This window comes from Leptopilina heterotoma, unplaced genomic scaffold (genome assembly GCF_015476425.1).
Source record: "Leptopilina heterotoma isolate Lh14 unplaced genomic scaffold, ASM1547642v1 Lhet_238, whole genome shotgun sequence".
Lineage (NCBI taxonomy): Eukaryota > Metazoa > Arthropoda > Insecta > Hymenoptera > Figitidae > Leptopilina > Leptopilina heterotoma.
Window position 1 is genome coordinate 895562 of NW_025110954.1, and position 20283 is coordinate 915844.

Here is a 20283-nt window from a genome sequence, read left to right on the forward strand (position 1 = left end):
GATATTATTTTTATTTTGTTTTATTTTCTATTTTTCTCATTGCATTATTTTCTAAACGTGGAAATTATTAGGTTTTTTTGGACAAAATATTTTTATTTAAAAATATTTCTTATTTCAGAAAATAGAAAACTAAATTTGTAAAATTATAAGATTTTGGCAGAAAAAATATTTTTATTTAAAAATATTCCTAATTTCAGAAAATAGAAAAACTAAATTTGTAAAATTGCTAAGTTTTGTCAGACAATAAATTTTAGTTTAAAAATATTTCTAATTTCAGAAAATAGAAATACGAAATTTGTAAAATTATTAGGTTTTACTTATCAGAAAAAATATTTTAATTTCAAAATATTTCTAATTTTAGGAAATAGAAAAATGAAATTTGTAAAATTATTAGGATTTGTTAGATAAAATATTTTAATTCAAAAATATTTCCAATTTCAGAAAATAGAAAAATTAAATTTGTAAAATTTTGTTGTAACTAGTAAAATTTGAGTCAAGCCAGAGACATATAAAAATGTTTTTTTTTTATTAAAAATCAAACCTTTAACGTCTGAGTAGTTTGATTATAAAAATGTTTTTTTAATAATACGATAACAATTGAATGAAGAAAATAATTTGTTAATAATACGATAACAATTGAATAAAGAAAATAATTTTTTAATAATACGATAACAATTGAATAAAAAAAATAATTTTTATTAAAATTGATGTTATTTTCGAAGAAGTAGAAGAAATGAATTTTCGGCATACACAAGGCGATTTTTATTTTTTTTTTAATATTAATAATGTTAAGTAGTAAAATTTACGTCCTACCAGACAAAATTAACAGAATTTGGTTATTTAATATTTTTAGTGTCAATAGCAAAAATAGTTTCTGTCAAACTAACCAAGAAACGAATTCTTATTTCGATGACAGTAGTAAATATAAATTAAATTTAAAAAAAGCAAAAAAAAAACCTTAAAAATGTGTTTTCAGTACTAAAAGTAGGTTTTAGTCAGGCAAATAAATCTTTTTTTGTGAATTAAAGTAAAATGAATTCTCATTCAGACATAAAGCATTGTAACTTAATCGGCAGTAGTACAAGTTGATATTAGTCAGACAAGTACAAAACAATATTTTATATTTGTTTGTTGCAGTAGTAGAAGTATTTTTTAGTCAGACAAAGAAAAAATTATGTAATTATAGTAAAAGTAGTAAAATCAAGTTTTACTGAGACGTAAATTTTAACTAATTTAAGTATCAGTAGTCACTCTAAGTCTGAATTAAAACTATTTTGCAAAATGTCTCTAAAGTTTCTTTAATTTAATATTAGTAGAAAAAGGAAGTTTTGGTCAGACAGAATTTTCATTACAGTTTGTGCTTAAATAGTTATATCAATAGTTGTTATTAGTACTATACAGGTAGTTATAAATTTTTTCTGTTGAAAGTAGTAAAATACAGTTTTAGTCAGACGAAATATTTGAAACAATAAATTGTTTCTTAACACCGACGTATTTTTGATATAAGAAAAAGGGGTTTACAATATCACTTTATTGGCACTTGCGTTTAATTCGTGAATCAGGATACATTTGTGAATTGTAATTTCACGAGATGTAGGTTGTTGTGAATGATATACCTCGAGACAAGCAGGGGTGAATCGTTCTTCCAGCGTGTTACACATAATGCCTCATAAACAGCCCCGAAAATGCCTACAGCCATTCCCCAATTCAAGTTGCCAGTGTTTTGTCCCCCTCAATCTTGACACCTCGACGGCAATAAACTTCAGCCTCATTAGTATCGTTAAACTTTTGTAAGACTTCATTCATGTCTCATAAAAAAATTTTTTTTTTATCGAAGAGAAAAAATATTTTTTAATCGAAGTGAAAAAACATTTTTTAATCGAGGTGAAAAATAAATTATTAATACTTGTAGTAGAACAAATAATAATATAATTTTTATTAATTCAAGTATTATTAGTACCACTATTAATAATATTATTATTAATTATAATATCAATGATATTAATTATAGTTCTACTAATAATAATGGTATTCATAGAAATAATATTAATAATTTTTTTAATAATTTATTTCCTCTATAAAAGAAGAATATTCTTCGTTTTCTACTTTACATTTACAAGATTGTTTAGACTATTATGCAAAAAGGAATTATTTATGGAAAAAATCTATTCTTAAGTTCCATTAAAAAAATTTAAGCGACGATTTAAAAATACTTATCGATAAACTAGTAGTACAAGTAAATAATAGTCAGACAAAATTGAAAAACACCTCTTCTTGGAAAATACATAGAAACGTAGTAGTATAACTAGATTTTTGACAGAAAAATCAATAAAAATTCATTAAGTAAAAAAAAAAAAGAAGTAAAAGTAAATTTTAGTCCGAAAAATGTGAAAAAGTTCCTCCTTAAAATTTCTAGTAAACTAAAAAATGACTGACGAAAATTTTATAAAGAAATTTTTCTCAGTTATTTGGAGAAAAAAAATCTACTGCTAGTAAATATGGAGTAAAAAGAAAAATTTAAAAGACGATTTTTAAAAATGTTTATCATTTAAAAAAAGGAAAATATTTAAATCTCAAAGTCTGTTGATATGGTGAAAGTTATTTTAATCGTGGGGCAAAAATTTTCTTGAATGAAGTCCAAAAATTTCTCTCACAATATAAAGGAAAATATATTCGACGTCTCTTGGAACCTTCAGTTTTGTTGAATATTACGGGTGGCGACGGCGGTAAGCCCGTTAAATGTCGTGGTTCACCGTAAAAAGCCAGGACGTTACCACCCTGGTCTCGACGCCATAAAATAAAACTAGTCATTTTTGTCCTCATATACATACTATATATACAAAAAATATATAATATGTATAAATTTTCAGTGGCTCTGAGCCAGAAAAATTGATTGGCGAGAACAGTTACTTAAATATCAGCTCAGATATTTTTCCACTAGAATGGATGAAAAAAATCCCTTACAGAATTATTCTAGTAAATTTTTTTATTTTATTAAATAGAAATACATTTTTTTAATCATCTCTATTATTTTATTATTTAAAAAAAACAATGAAATATTTTTATTTTTTTATTTTTTTATTAAATAATAATCTCTAGAATTATTTAATGTTTTTTTTTTGTTAATTCCTTATGCTACAAAGTAGAATTTTATATTTTAAAAATAAAGAAAAGCAGAAAAAGTAAAAAAAGATTTTATTTTTTCTTCAAATGTTTAAAAATTGAAAAAATCGATTTTGAAATAAATTCCTGGGGAAAAATTTCAATTCTATTTTAAGAAATTTCATTTAAAAATTGATACGTAAGATTATTGAGGGGAGTATCTTTGATTTAAAGAAAAAGTGGTTTTCAGTTGGGTAAAAAATGAGAGGTCGGTGGTTGACTGGATTGAATTTAAATAATGCAGCCCGCTCAAACCGAGAAACCAAACACTGGAGCCCGCATTTTTATCGCTTTTAATTCACTGAATTCGAAAAATATTGCTCGAGAATGAGCGTCAAGTATTTTATTATTTAACTTTAATGGTTTATGATTTACAATTCGACGAATTCAATTTGCATATTTTATTTAAGTATATCAGTTTAAAACATCGCATACATTTTTCAATTAATTTCTCTTTTTCGTAATTATCTATAATTATAGTAATAATTGCTTTTATCTTTAAATAATCAACAATCAATAATCGATAATAAATTATAAATTATAAATTATAAATTGAAAATAAGCAATAATATTTCTTTTTTTCAATAATAATTGTCAAATTTACAATTATTTTTTATTTATATTTATTTCTGTTTATAACTAACCCTGTTTTTATTCTTTTCTGGTTATAAAGTATTTTCTATTTATAAATTGTTTTGTTTATATATATATATTTTTTTGTTTATATATTTTTTCTTTATATATTTTTTTCTTTATATGTTTTTTTTGTTCATATATTTTTTCTTTAAATATTTTTTTTCTTTATATATTTTTTTATATATTTTTGTTTACATATTTTTGAATTTAGATAACTGTTTTGTTTTCCATAAGCAACCAAAGATTGGTAATTAAATTTTACTTGAAAACTGTAATAAATATTGTAAATTTTTATTAAAGAATTTTTTGAATTTTTTCCATTAAAGAACTTATTTTTCTTATAAATAGGAAAGAGTTTTACGTTAACGATCATGCTGCAAACGACGCCACCCCAAATAGCCACCCTCTCGAAGGCGATAAAAGTGACTGTCGACGGTCCCCGAGAACCTAGATCCAAAACAAGTGAGTCTTAATTAAAAACTAGCGTCATTGTCCTCGCTCGCTAACGCTCGCTCGGAAGACATTTTACTTATTTATTTCCATTTACAAAAATATTTATTATTATACATTATATTTTAATATTTCATATATATTATATATTTAATAGCATATTTATTGTTAATGTATATATATATATATATATATATATATATATAAATAATTAAAATAATAATGTATAATAATAATAAAAAATTTTGTAATTATTTATTTCTTTACCAGAAATTTATTACATAAAGAAATAAACGATTTTAACATTCTAATTAATCTAATCTGTTTATAAGTAATATCTTAATATTATTATCCTGTTCGACAACTGTGTAAAGCAGGTTGTGTTTCAACTGCGTGTAAGTAAATGAATTAATTAAAACTTTAATTGCGAATGAAAAATCTTTTGTTAAAAATATACTTTTTTTACATAGTGTACTTTTTTACTACTAAAAATTATTTTTTTAAATCTGTTTCAGTTTTTATGTATTAAAACTTTCAGTAATATAAATTTTTCGATTAATATTAATCTATTATATTCAATTATTGTTACTTAATTATTATTTATATTGCTTATGTTGAGTATTAAAAATATTTTTAAAAAATGTTTTTTTAATTATTAATTATAAATTTGTTTAAAATTAATTTAATTAATTGTTTTTAAATTAACAATTTGTTTTAAAATTTAATTAAATTAATTTTTTATTTATTTAATTTAATAATATTAAATTTTAATGATAAATTTTGTGATAAATTTATATAAATCGTTATAATATATAAACTAATTGTATTTGTAAAAGAAATATATTCAAACAATATTATTAAATAGGTAATTATATAGAATGATAGAATTGATAATATTTATGTTCATTACTAATATGAGTGTAGAAGAAGAAAGTTTGGATTTTTTCATAGGTCAGTTAACATCGCTTACTATGGGTAAGTTTATTTATTGTTAATGTTCTTTGCTTTATATAAATTTAAAATAATGAATTAGTTATTGTTATTTTTTATAAAATATTATTTATTATTATATTTAATTAAACTAGTTTTTTTAATATAACAAGATTCTTTTGTACTTACAAAGTTTTGAAAATTAGTTATATTTAATTTTGTAATAAATAAATTTAATTTATAATTTTTTATTAAATTAAAAAATATTAAATTAATACAATTTATTTCTATAAATTCTTATAAGTAAATGTCATTTTTTATAAGAAGTAAAAATAAAAATTCATTTTACATTAAAAAATTGTACAATACTCTCTAAAATTAAATCAGTGGATTCTTACAAAATATTTTTTTAATTAATTGAATATAATAGATTTTGTTAATAAAAATTAAATTAAATTTTGTTAAATTTTGTTAATTAATTATAATTACCTCACAAGTACTAAAATTAATAATTAGTAAAAAACTTACGAATTACAGTATTAGTGCATGTTATTAATTAATTATAAATTATTAGTTTTTTAAAAACAACGCAAAATGAAGAAACATAAGTTTTGACGTTTTTGATTTAATTCAGTAATACTAAGACGGAAAAAAATTACTGCACTGATTAGTGAAAAGCTCTTAAATTACTGATTCATCAGTCAAATATCTGAGTACTGTTTCATTCAGTGGTATTTTCACTGATTCAAATGTAGAGAGTAAATTATCCAAGAACTATTATTAAATAATTAAATTTGTTAATTTTTTCCAAATTAACTTTTTTCATTTTTTTAAAATTATTAGTTTTTATTATGACATTTTTAATAACTTTAACAAATATTGATTTCAAATTTTAATGATTCATAATTTTTTATGACTATTGTAGGAGAAGAAGAAAACAAAAATAAAGAGAAGAAAGATGGGGATAAGTCAACATCTAATGACGAAAGCAGATCTACCCATAATCATGATCATGCTAATTCGACTCCACCTTTTAAAAGGAAGAGTAATAACTATTATAAATCGAGATATTTTTATAACTCAACAAATCGGAACTATGGGAACAACTACCAGAACAACAAACAAAATGCTTCACCTAGATGGAGAAAAAGTAACTATTATTCTTATACTAATAATAATATTCTTATACAACTTCTTTAATAATACTTTTTATTTTTATTTTATATATGAACTATATATATATATTATACAAATTTTTATATTTTATTATTTCGATCATGTTTCAGATAATTACAGAGGGACGAAAGGAGGGAAACGTCATCGTTACAACCGTAACTTGAATAATTCCAAAAAGATTGAAAATAATTTAAAAATGTTATTTTCATCTATGTTGCAAGCAGCGAAAAATATGTAACGATCAATAAATAATTATCTTGTGAAAACTATAAAGATATGAAATTTTATTATTTCATTTCCTTTATTAATAATCTATTAATATACTCACATAAAATATATTATAAATTTATTTTAAATTATTATAAATTAATTAAATCTAAACAAATTTCAAGTTTAATTTTTTAAGTATTTTATTTTAATTAATTTTAATTTCTCTTTTCATATTAAATTGTAATAATGAAATTATAATTTTTTAAAAATTATAAAACAAACAATTCAATGTTACACAAATACTTCAAAATTAATTTGAACATATTACGTTCTCTTGCAATCAAAATATTGCTAAAGGTTCAAACATTCATTTAAAGTTATGTAACAATATTTAAAAATGTTATAAACAATTTTTATAAAAAAATAGTTCAGGGATGGAAGAAAAAATTTTTTTTCACTTTTTACTTGGTTTTTCATCCGAATAGATATTTAAAATAAAAATCATCATCTGTAACTATTCACCATTTTTTACAATGTTATAAACAATTTTGATAAAGAAAAGATATTCTGAAATTATTTAAAAAATTTTGTCAATGTTATAAACAAGTTTACTAAAAAGAGTCAGTCAGATAGGAAATAAATTTTTTCTAACCACTAAACTGTTTTAACTATAATATGAAAACTGATGTGACAACCGTTTATTCAAAATTTATAAACAATTCTTAAACATTGTAAAAAAGTTAGGATTAAGTGATTAACATTTATTATTCATTTTAACTGCAAAAAGAAATAAAAATTGATAAAAAGAAAATTTTTGTTTCCACTTTGGCCTTCAAATTTAAAATTGTTTATAAAAATTGTTTATAAAATTTTTAAATAATATTAAATAACATTAAATGTAAGTTTGAACCTTTAGCAATATTTTGATTGCAAGAGAACGTAATATAATCAAAAAATAATTGTTTTCTAGGATTCTATTTCATGATTTGCAAATTGTTTATAAAAATTGTTTATAAAATTCTTAAATATTGTAAACAAGTTAGAATTAAGTGACTAATTTTTATTATTCATTTTTACTGCAAAAAGAAGTAAAAATTGATAAAAAGAAATTTTTGTTTCCACTTTGGCCTTCAAAATTCAAATTGTTTATAAAAATTGTTTTTAACATTTTAAAAAAAAATTTTAAATAATATTAAATAAACGTTTATCTCTTTAACAAAGATTTGGATTATATACATTGTTCACAAATTTTTTGTAAGCAGTAGATACTTTAGTTTTCTTTCTAATGACAAAAGTCATTAGAAATTCTACTTGTGCGGTAGAAAAGCAAATTTTTTTCCACTCTGAAAATCTTTTTTTATAAAAATTGTTTATAAAAATTGCTTATAACATTTTTAAATGTTGTTAAATAATATGAAATGAAAATTTAAACCTTCAGCAACATTTTGATTACAAGAGAGCTTCATACAATCAAAAAATAATTTTTCTCTAAGATTCTATTTCATGTTTTGCAAATTGTTTATAAAAATTGTTTATAACATTCTTAAACATTGTAAAAAAGTTTGAATTAAGTTATTAACTTTTAATATTAATTTTTACTGCAAAAAGAAATAAGAATTGAGAAAAAAAAAAATTTTTTTACCACTTTGGCCCACAGATTTAAAATTGTTTATAAAAATTGTTTATAAAAATTGTTTAAATTATTGTTTTGTTTGTTTTGAGGCGCCAATTTGAAATTAGAAAAAAATTTTGTTTCGGCATAATGCCTATTTGATAGTCCCAACATTTTGGACGCGATATTTTCATGCTCCGGATTTTTTCCAACCGTATTCGAGTAAATAATCTAATTTTAAAGAAAAAAACACTCAAAAAAACAGCTTTTTTTTGTTTAAACAATTACAACTTTTTATGATTAACTAGAAATTGAAATTTTCTTTCAGATTCTAAAAGAGGACAGTCAAATTTAAAAAAAACCTATGTCCCGATTTTTTCCGAATTGGTTACTCGTAGAACGTAAAGATCAAACTTGTACAAAGAAATACGGTATAAAAAATTTATTTTTAACTAAAATTCTTCATTAAATCAATTATTTTTAATAATTTTTGAAAAAGTTCTTTGAGAAATTTTCAAATTCATTTATTTACAATTCAATTTTACAAAAATTCAATTATTCGTAAATTCTTTAATTAAATATATATTAGAAAATAAAAACTTTAAATAATATAAAAAAATCCGCAATTAAACTTTCTTAGAAAAAATTAATTCCACAGAATTGTTAGTTAAAAATATGCAAAATTCAGATTTTCAAATATTTTAATTTGAAACTTTTTTAAAATGGAATTATTTCTAAAGATTCACCCTATAATGCTTTTAAAATTCAATTTTTATGTGAAAATTTTACTAAAATTCATTTTTAAATCAATTAAATTTTTTATTAGAAAATTCTACTAGAATCCAATTATTTAAATACAAAAAATACAATTTATTGAATAATTGCATGTTTCTTAAAATTGAATTCTCCTAAAAAATGATATCAATAAATTTTTAAATAATTGAATTCTTTTGGCGAATTTTAATAAAATTTTCAGGAATATTTACATTTTTTGAGGAATTCGATTAAAATTGTAATTACTTATAAAAATAATTGAATTCCTAAAAAGAATTTTATTATTTATAAAAATAATTGAATCCTTGTAAAAATTTTAATATTTATGAAAAAATTCCATTATTATTTTCCATTATTTTTTTATTATTTTAATTATTTATTTGCATTTTAACGTCAGTATTCGTATTTTATTATTTTATTTATATTAACATATTATTATTTTTTCTGTATTTGTATTTTGTTATTATTATTATTTTTATTATTATTATTATGTATTATTATTATCAATAAAAAGTATGAAAATTATAAGATATATTCTTCTATTATTTAAATTAGTTTTTGAAATTGATTATAGCAATACAGTCTATTTAAAATATGTAAAAACAGTTTTGTTAGTGTAATAGATTGAAAAAATTTTTTCTTTAAATGAGGTAAATTTATTAGTTCTTGTTTTGTGAACACGATAATTCGTTTCAACGAATTTATTTAAATATTGCTAGATATATTTATCATAATAATATCTCAAAATGAATTGATAGAATTTAAAAAATCTTGAAAAGAAAAATTGGTATATATTAACTGTACATTGCATTTGAATTTATAGAATTAATCTCAATAAAAAATTTTTTTTTTTAAATTTGCACTTTTTTTAAAAATCATTTTCTTTTTTATACACTGTAAAAAATTTAGGGAGTTAACGGACTCGGGAGTTGGGAGTGAAATTTTTCGAGTTAAAAATCAACTCCAAAAGAGAGTTAATTTCTAACTCCCTTCATTCAACACCCGCGCGAGTTATTTTTTCCATGGGAAGTTAGGTTTTGGGTGTTAAATTTTAACTCTCTTTATTTAACTCCCCTGGCATTAACTCCCCAATGGGTGCGACTTTTATAGACCCCCCGGGGGAGTTAAAATTTAACTCCCTTTTTTTACAGTGTAATTATTTTTTATTATTATTTTTTTGAAAACGAATAAAAAATTTATTCTTTGCATCAAAACGAATTGTTTGATGTCTATAAATGATATATTTTGTATTATAATTTATAAATTACCTAAATTACAATTAAAGTAGAAAAATTCACATTTTACCTAAATATTTATTTTTAGAAACATATTATTATATAATAACATTTTATTCTTTCAATTCACATGAATGAACTTGATTTTATAAATGTTAAATTGTATAAATAATTATTTAAAAATTAAATATACATGTCGTTAATGATTCTTCTACGAGATTTTTTGTTATTTTCTTAAATATAGATTCAACTCATAATAAAAGATAATAAATTTTAAATATATTATTATATTTTCATCGAAGTTTAAATAGGTACAGTATACAATAATAATAATAATTCTATAATACAAGAATTCCCCTAATTCATTCGTATATACGAAAAAAAATATTTTGAATGAAGCATAAACTTTATTATCGATTGGAAATTGAAACAGTAGACACACATCATGGGACGCAATAAACGAAAGTTAGAATCTGGAGAGAATAGTTTAATTAAAGATTTAAATGAAGAACAAAAAATAAAAGTTAGTAGTTTCGAGGATATACAAAAAATTATGTCAGAGTAAGTTTTTTAATTTTAAAATTTAATTATTACTTGTGTTTTTAAAATATTATAATATAATTATTTTGTTACTTTCAAAAATTGTTATTAAACAAAAATAATATTAATTTTAAAAAATTAAATAAAAAAATAATAAATCATTATTTTCAATTATAAAAATCGAAGATTATAGTGTTTTTCAAATTTTTTTCTGTTTTTAAATATATGTGACGCTCCACGAGAAAAGGGACCTTATTTACTCTTGTCATAAGGTCCCTTTTCTCGTGGAGCGTCACATATTTAATTAAATAATACATTGCGAAGAAATTTATAAAAGAAATTTGTAAATAATTGAATTCCTGTAAAAATTTTTATTATTTATGAAAATAATTGAATGTTTGCGAAGAATTTCATTCAATTTTTTTTTAATAATGGAATTCTTTTGGAAAATTTTATTGAAATAGTAGATATTGAAAATTATTGAATTTTAGAAAACTTTTGAAAATAATTGAAATTTTAACAACAATTTAAGGGCATTGGAACAATTATGACGTCACAGTTTGTTCAAAGCATTTGTTCTAAATATGTGACGTCATAATGGTTTAAATTCCCTTAATTAAAATCAGTTTATTAATCACAAAAAATTTTTTATAATGATCACAAACTTTAACTAAATAAGAATTTCTTACATATTTAACCATTTATTTTACAAAAAAAGACTTCTGACTTTAAATTTGGTGCAAATATAATCTACGAAAAATTGGCGGATAATTCATTGTTTTAGTGCACCCTTCAATTATTATTAATATGTTTTTAATAAATTATAGCTTTTTAAATAAAAATTTATTATTTTTTTAATTTTTAAAATATTAGAAAATGTAAGATTTGTGCAAAGTATATTATCTAATTTTGTTACATGATAATGGTTTAAATACCCTTACTGTTTAATCAGCAATAAACTAAGTTGCCTAATTTTTATTTGCATAATAGAATTATTTTGTTACTTTCAAAAATTGTTATTAAACAAAAATAATATTAACTTACAAAAATAATATTAACTTCCAAAAATTAATTTAAAAAGTAATAAATCATTATCTTTAATCATTAGAAACATAGAAGATTGGTGTTTTTCAAATTTTTTCGGTTTTTAAATATATTTAATTAAATAATACATTACTTAATGCATAATTAATATAATGCACTATAATTTTTATTATTATTTAATTTTTTTGTTTTAAAACATTTTTTTGGTTTATAGATGGGTTATTCGTTGCAAAATTGTGAATAAATCAAACATTAAGTCGTATAAAAGTGGAAAATTATTTTCTATCGATTTAATAGATTCTTCAAGTCAATTTCGATGTACTTTCTTTGACGATGCGGTTGATAAATTTTTTGAAATTGTGCAGGTAATTTGGTTGTTTTTTAATATTATGAACTCAAAATATTATGATATTAAATTTTTTTTTTGTTAAAATAAACTTCTTTTTTTAATAATAGATCGGTAAGCAGTACATTTTGTCAAAATTCTATGTATCAACACCTCATCCAAAATTTAATGTATTCAATAATAGAATTGAAATCCAAATGAAAACTGATTCGTCGATCAAAGAAAATGATGAAAATGATATTTTCCTTCCTGACAACATGTATACTTTTAAAACCATCGAGGAAATTAAATTAATGGAAACAGGAACATTTACAGGTAAGAAGTACATAATGGAATAAAACATACAAAATAAAATATATATGTAATAAATAAAAGTAATAACAATTAATAACAATTAAATTTGCAGATCTAAAAGCGAAAATCTTTCACATAAATGAAATTGAAGAAATTGTTCTTAAAACTGGAACAAAATTCGTAAAAAGATCTGTAACAATAGTCGACGAGTTAAACGAAAAAGTAAGATTGAATTCAGTATATGTAATTTAAATATAATTTGTTTGCATAATTTTATTTTAAATAAATTTAAAAACATTTTTATTTTCAGATTGATTTTGCATTATGGCGTGAGAATGCACAAAATTTTTCGATGAATGTTGATGATGACATTATTATTAAAGGCGGAAAGGTCCTATTTTACAATAACATTGCCTACATTTCTATAATAAATTCATCAATTATAACACTTAATGAAGGTTCTGAAAATGATTAAATTACAATTTCTTAGTTCCTTAGAACCATTTCATTGTAGATTAATCGATTTTTCTTTATTATAATTTCAAAGAAAATTATATTTTGAGTTATTCCTACGCGTTTTGGAATAAAAAAAATAGAAATAGCTCCTACGATATATAAAAGAAATAAATTATTATATAATACATATTTTCTTTTTGAAAAAGTCATAACTGTGACAGTTTGATGTTAATTGTTTTTTATATAGATATATTTCGTTAACAAATATGGTTTGAAAGCAATTAAATCATATTTAGAGAGCAGTGTAACTGCAAATGTTACTGTTTAAGAAATAAAATAAAAAGAAATGTAGATTTCTATTATTTGTTAACAAAAAATTTTCAATTCAAAAAAATTAATAAATTATATAATAGAAAGGAATTCTATTGATTTATAAGTAAATAGCGATAAGTATCCAATTTATTGTAATTAACGTATATACACTATAAATTTGTAATATTTTACTAATTATTAAATGGAATTTAATTTATAAATTAACTGTTTCATTTACATTTATTTAATTAACTGTTTATTCAAGTTATTTAAGTTATTTAAGTTAAAGATAATTATATGACATTCTTAATTATTATATTTAATTTATCTATTTTTTTAATATAATGATATTTTTGTCAATTATAAATTATCTAGAATTTTTAAATTACTAATATTTTAATTCTAAATTATAATTATTGAAACTTTAAACTTTTAAAATTAAATAAATTATATTTTAATATTATTTTTAATTTATAAATATATCAATTTTTAAATACATTGCATTAATTTAAATTAATTTAAATATCCTTATTCTTTAACTTTTTTTTTATTATAATTGATAATTACAATAGATTATATTTTTTAATTTTGTTAAAAAGACATATTCACTGTGTCTATTTAGTTGACAATTTAATAAGTTTTTGTAAAAAAAGGACATAAAATAACAAAATTTCACTTATAATTTTAATATCACGTGTATTGACGTTATTAGTATATTTGAAAAAAAAAATTGTTGCTTTTTCTATCATAGAAATTTATTAATTCCTTTTTATAAAATTACATGGAGAAAAGTAGTAAAAATTATCGTTTAATAATTTTTAAAAAATAGTTTAAAAAATAATATACTAAGCTTTTAATTGTAACGAATGAAATTTATGTAAAAAAATTTAAAACATATTCTTTTAATGAAAATTCCTTATATTTACTCCGTTTTGCGTGATTGTACCAAATTTCCGGTTTATTTCAGGTTATTTACAAATTCTTAGTTCGTTAGACACATTACTATTTTTGAAACGTTTTAAAACTAATTAATGCCACTTATAATAATATGATTAATTAATTTTAATTAATATTATAGGGGAAGAAGAAGCAAATAATAATAATGACAAGACAGAAGATCATTCTTCTAAGCATGATGAGAATGAAAGAAATACGAAGCATTCAAAAAATGTGAGACATAATGAAGAACATAGACAATCTCAATCGTCTGCTATTTACAGACCTATTTAAAAATTTCTACAATTCAAAGCGATATAAAGGTCATTTTCAGAATTATCAACATGCTGCATTTAGAAGGAGAAAAAGTAATTATTCTTTTTATAATATTAAATTAAATTTAAATGTTTTTATTACAATCAATAATTTTTTTCGATATGTTTTATAAATTACATTAATTTTATTAATTAATTTTATTTTATTCATCTAATTAAAATTCTTTTCAATTACAATTTTTCACATAGTATTAAATAAAAGTAATAAACAATCATTAATAATTGTCATTTTATATCATTGATTTATTATAATTAATTCGATTATAACAGTTAATTTATAAATTAAATTCCATTTAATAATTAGTAAAATATTACAAATTTATAGTGTATATACGTTAATTACAATAAATTGGATACTTATCGCTATTTACTTATAAATCAATAGAATTCCTTTCTATTATATAATTTATTAATTTTTTTGAATTGAAAATTTTTTGTTAACAAATAATAGAAATCTACATTTCTTTTTATTTTATTTCTTAAACAGTAACATTTGCAGTTACACTGCTCTCTAAATATGATTTAATTGCTTTCAAACCATATTTGTTAACGAAATATATCTATATAAAAAACAATTAACATCAAACTGTCACAGTTATGACTTTTTCAAAAAGAAAATATGTATTATATAATAATTTATTTCTTTTATATATCGTAGGAGCTATTTCTATTTTTTTTATTCCAAAACGCGTAGGAATAACTCAAAATATAATTTTCTTTGAAATTATAATAAAGAAAAATCGATTAATCTACAATGAAATGGTTCTAAGGAACTAAGAAATTGTAATTTAATCATTTTCAGAACCTTCATTAAGTGTTATAATTGATGAATTTATTATAGAAATGTAGGCAATGTTATTGTAAAATAGGACCTTTCCGCCTTTAATAATAATGTCATCATCAACATTCATCGAAAAATTTTGTGCATTCTCACGCCATAATGCAAAATCAATCTGAAAATAAAAATGTTTTTAAATTTATTTAAAATAAAATTATGCAAACAAATTATATTTAAATTACATATACTGAATTCAATCTTACTTTTTCGTTTAACTCGTCGACTATTGTTACAGATCTTTTTACGAATTTTGTTCCAGTTTTAAGAACAATTTCTTCAATTTCATTTATGTGAAAGATTTTCGCTTTTAGATCTGCAAATTTAATTGTTATTAATTGTTATTACTTTTATTTATTACATATATATTTTATTTTGTATGTTTTATTCCATTATGTACTTCTTACCTGTAAATGTTCCTGTTTCCATTAATTTAATTTCCTCGATGGTTTTAAAAGTATACATGTTGTCAGGAAGGAAAATATCATTTTCATCATTTTCTTTGATCGACGAATCAGTTTTCATTTGGATTTCAATTCTATTATTGAATACATTAAATTTTGGATGAGGTGTTGATACATAGAATTTTGACAAAATGTACTGCTTACCGATCTATTATTAAAAAAAGAAGTTTATTTTAACAAAAAAAAAATTTAATATCATAATATTTTGAGTTCATAATATTAAAAAACAACCAAATTACCTGCACAATTTCAAAAAATTTATCAACCGCATCGTCAAAGAAAGTACATCGAAATTGACTTGAAGAATCTATTAAATCGATAGAAAATAATTTTCCACTTTTATACGACTTAATGTTTGATTTATTCACAATTTTGCAACGAATAACCCATCTATAAACCAAAAAAATGTTTTAAAACAAAAAAATTAAATAATAATAAAAATTATAGTGCATTATATTAATTATGCATTAAGTAATGTATTATTTAATTAAATATATTTAAAAACCGAAAAAATTTGAAAAACACCAATCTTCTATGTTTCTAATGATTAAAGATAATGATTTATTACTTTTTAAATTAATTTTTGGAAGTTAATATTATTTTTGTAAGTTAATATTATTTTTGTTTAATAACAATTTTTGAAAGTAACAAAATAATTCTATTATGCAAATAAAAATTAGGCAACTTAGTTTATTGCTGATTAAACAGTAAGGGTATTTAAACCATTATCATGTAACAAAATTAGATAATATACTTTGCACAAATCTTACATTTTCTAATATTTTAAAAATTAAAAAAATAATAAATTTTTATTTAAAAAGCTATAATTTATTAAAAACATATTAATAATAATTGAAGGGTGCACTAAAACAATGAATTATCCGCCAATTTTTCGTAGATTATATTTGCACCAAATTTAAAGTCAGAAGTCTTTTTTTGTAAAATAAATGGTTAAATATGTAAGAAATTCTTATTTAGTTAAAGTTTGTGATCATTATAAAAAATTTTTTGTGATTAATAAACTGATTTTAATTATAAATTATTAATATTTAGCTCTAAAAGTTGAAGTGTCGTGTTGGAGGATACAGCTTTGTTTTAGTGCACCCTTCAATTCATTTTTTAAACTTTTGTATTAATAAAAATAAATTATGTAGCTTTATAAAGTTTCTACATGATTTAAAAAAAATATAAGCAAACACGTTTCTGTCATTTTGTTTTGTACAAAGGCAACATTTTGTATTATTTCCATATATAATTAAATAAAATAATTAGCATTATAATATATAGAAAATAAACTTTTAAAATTTGTTGTTAATATGTTGTATAATTATGTCGAAATTAATAAAAAAAAAAATTATAAAATTATAATTTAAAAATTATAGAACTTACTCTGATATTGTATTTTGTATATCCATGAAACTATCAATTTTTATTTTTTTTTCTTTATTTAAATTATGAGAGAAACCATGGTCATCAGATTCTAAATTTCGTTTATTGTGTTTCATGATGCGTGTTTACTGTTTCAATTTCAAATCGATACTAATGTTTATACTTTATTCAAAATATTCTTATTTCTTTGTTATTATAGAAATGAATTAGGGGAATTCTTGTATAATAGAATTATCAATATAATTTGTAACTGTTTAAACTTGATTGAGATATACTGCTTACAAAAATGTAAATCTATCATTTAGAGTTTAAAAGTTAAATATAATTTTGTGTAAAAAAAATTGAATTCTACAGAACGTGAAACTGTTTTATTATTATTATTCCAAGTAAGATATTTTAATCATATATAATAAATAATTTTTATAAATGTATTATTGATTTATGTTTGTAAATATTTTATTTTGTATTATAATATTAAATAGTAATATAATTATATTAATTTTAATTATTTAAAATTTTATTTAATTTATTACAGAATAAATAAATACAATTACATATTGTAAGTCATTAATAATTATGATTTTTTATTTCTTTTAATTAATATTTTCATTTTCAAAAGATTATTAATTGCTTTTTGTTTTTTATATTTAATTTTAATGGGTTAATGTAGTTTACATATATGAAATAAATAAAAAAATTAATAAAAATGTTAAAGAAACAACATAATATTTTAATTTCTGAAAGTAAATGACATATTTAGTAATAATTTAATTAAAAAAATAATCGTCCTACTATATATTTCTTTTTTCTAAAAAAAAGTTTTAAAAAATAAATTTTAATGTGATATGTTAATAAATATTTGAATAGTGACATCTATTAGATGTCAATTGAAGTCTTTGATTCACTATTTGCTGATATGGTCGAAATGTTCTTTCGTAATTATAATTCTTAATCAGCGAAAAATTCAAATATTTAAATGTACAGCTCTTGACTAATAATGGGTTTGCTCTGAGAATATAAGAAGCTTGATTGATAATATAAATAAATTATAGTTAAACTGTATTAATCTATCACAAATTACTCTCATTTTATGTCCACACGTGAGACCATAAAGTTTTAAAAAAAATTCATCTCTAAAGCTCTTCATTATTTCGAGATATTTACATACGGACACACACATACGGATGTCATTTTTTAAACTCATGAGATCAAATAATCAATAATATCAATAATATTAAGTAATCGATAACTAAAAATTTTAGTACTTTTAAAGAAACAAAAGTCAGTCTATCAATTTTTACATAATCGCATCCCAATATTTTCCAAAAATATGTTTATAGAAATTAAATTAATAATTTATTAAAATTTTCTTTTTATAATTTATTTAAAAAATTTTTTTTTAAGATTAGTTTAATAAGAAATTCTGAGTAAATCCAATAAATTTTTCAAACTTTTACCTCCACATTAGTTCTGCTATTTTGAATTTTAAAAAACGCGAGTCTTTGCAATTAATAAAAAAATATAAAAAATTGTTATTAAAAAAATGTTTTGTTTTATTTAATTTTGAATTTCTTTAATTACATATTTCAAAAAATAATTAATAATAATAATTAACAATAATTAATAATTCTAAAAAATAAAATTTTAAACATAATTTAAACCAACAATAATCATTATCGTAATACGGATCGTTTTGACTTATGTAACGTCTTAAAAAGAAATTCTTGTATGAAAATGATAAATCCATATACAAGAAGAATATATGCATTCAAATAAGAGAAATGCTCTTAAAACAAAAATATTTTATTTTCAGTGTAGGCTCTACGTTTGTCTAAATTTAAAAAATTTAATTGTTTTCGGAAAAATCTAAATATTTCAAAAAATATGAAATGTTTTGAAATTTCTTGAAATATAGATATCAAGATTTTAAACCAATTAATAAATAATATTCCAAAATATTTACAAATACGTTTAGAAGTTTAGTTTTCTTTGCTTCAATTATATAAAAGTATCCAAAAAATTGAATAACCTTATTATAATTATTTCTTTTATTATTTTATTTTTCTTTCTATAAAAGTAACCAAAAAATTGAATAACCTTATTATAATTCTTCCTTTTATTTTATTTATTTTTTCTTTATCTTACGATCACACAAAACTATTAAAACTATGTTTATAAAAATAAGTTTTTATTCGTTAAAAAAATTAGTAAATAAATAAGTAAGAATCCGACAGTAATCGGCCACTTAAAAAAGCTTTCAAAAACTGTAAAAAAAGATTTTTTTCAATTACAAAAGCTTAGATTTGTTTATGATCAACTTAGAAATGATTAGCAACAAACAAAATATTTTTATCTCATACGGTTTTATAGCTATTCAAAATTGAAAAAGTGTCTGACTACTGTTTGGTTTACCCTATTCACGGTTTAAATTTTTTACTTAGCAACAATTCTCTACCACGAATCTTGATATAATTTTCCAAATTGCTTTTTATTATTTTTATATTTCTTTTACGTTTGGAAATGGAAAAAGATTCATTTCTTTAATACAAATTGAGATTTATTTGAATCCAAAACTGCTTTGTTTTGATGCAAATAATTTTGGTATTTGGCTATATAATTAATTATTTGACGCAATTAAAGTATTAGTCTCAATTAAAATAATTAATTATAAAGAATAATTGCATATTTGATACAAATAAATGTTTAGTTCTTTAAAAAAAATTATTTTATTGATGCAAATAAATATTTAATTGAATTAAAAACCATGCATTATTGAATCAAGTAATTTTCCTAATTGATTTAAAGTAATATTTATTAGATCCAATTATTCATTGAAATTTTCACTCATTCAGATTTAGATGGTATTATTTTCTACCGGCACAGAAATTCTGACAGCAAAAATGTTAATAATGGCCCTGTGCCGGTCCGGTACCAAAATTTAATTAAGATTTTTCACCGGCAACACGACGTGCTTTAAAATTTTTACGTTGCATCTAATTTTAATTTTTTTCGTTTAAAATCGAAAAAACAAACTAATTTTTATTAAACATTAATTTTGTTAAACACTGAGTTCTTTTTGTTCCTTTCCCTTGACTGCATAATATTCCATTTTGATTATATTCTTAATTTTTTTGTTTCAATTTGAAA

At 20.4% G+C, this 20283-nt stretch overlaps 3 protein-coding genes across 6 annotated transcripts in view; 2 read left to right on the forward strand and 1 right to left on the reverse strand.

Annotated features, from left to right (window-relative positions):
* Positions 1-20283, forward strand: part of LOC122502793 (runt-related transcription factor 1-like) — a 56517-nt gene that overhangs the window by 24416 nt on the left and 11818 nt on the right. For 3 of the 4 annotated variants that reach the window (XM_043613028.1, XM_043613029.1, XM_043613031.1), the window contains exons 4-6: positions 4147-4260; positions 6104-6328; positions 6465-6615. In XM_043613028.1, coding sequence (XP_043468963.1) covers positions 4147-4260; positions 6104-6328; positions 6465-6592 — 467 coding nt within the window. In that variant the 3' untranslated portion in view covers positions 6593-6615. Of the gene's footprint in view, positions 1-4146; positions 4261-6103; positions 6329-6464; positions 6616-20283 lie in introns of those variants that run through there. The other variant, XM_043613032.1, reaches the window with a different exon arrangement.
* LOC122502794 (replication protein A 70 kDa DNA-binding subunit-like) lies at positions 10610-14473 on the forward strand. The gene is made up of 6 exons (XM_043613033.1): positions 10610-10746; positions 11984-12134; positions 12226-12430; positions 12522-12631; positions 12720-12867; positions 14256-14473. The coding sequence occupies exons 1-6, from the start codon at positions 10631-10633 to the stop codon at positions 14405-14407; spliced, it is 882 nt and encodes a 293-aa protein (XP_043468968.1). The 5' UTR covers positions 10610-10630; the 3' UTR covers positions 14408-14473.
* On the reverse strand, positions 14811-17296 carry LOC122502795 (replication protein A 70 kDa DNA-binding subunit-like). Its single transcript, XM_043613034.1, has 5 exons — positions 17137-17296; positions 15987-16137; positions 15691-15895; positions 15490-15599; positions 14811-15401 (listed from the first exon to the last, which is right to left on the reverse strand). Exons 1-5 carry the CDS (start codon positions 17250-17252, stop codon positions 15237-15239), a joined length of 747 nt encoding a protein of 248 aa, XP_043468969.1. The 5' UTR covers positions 17253-17296; the 3' UTR covers positions 14811-15236.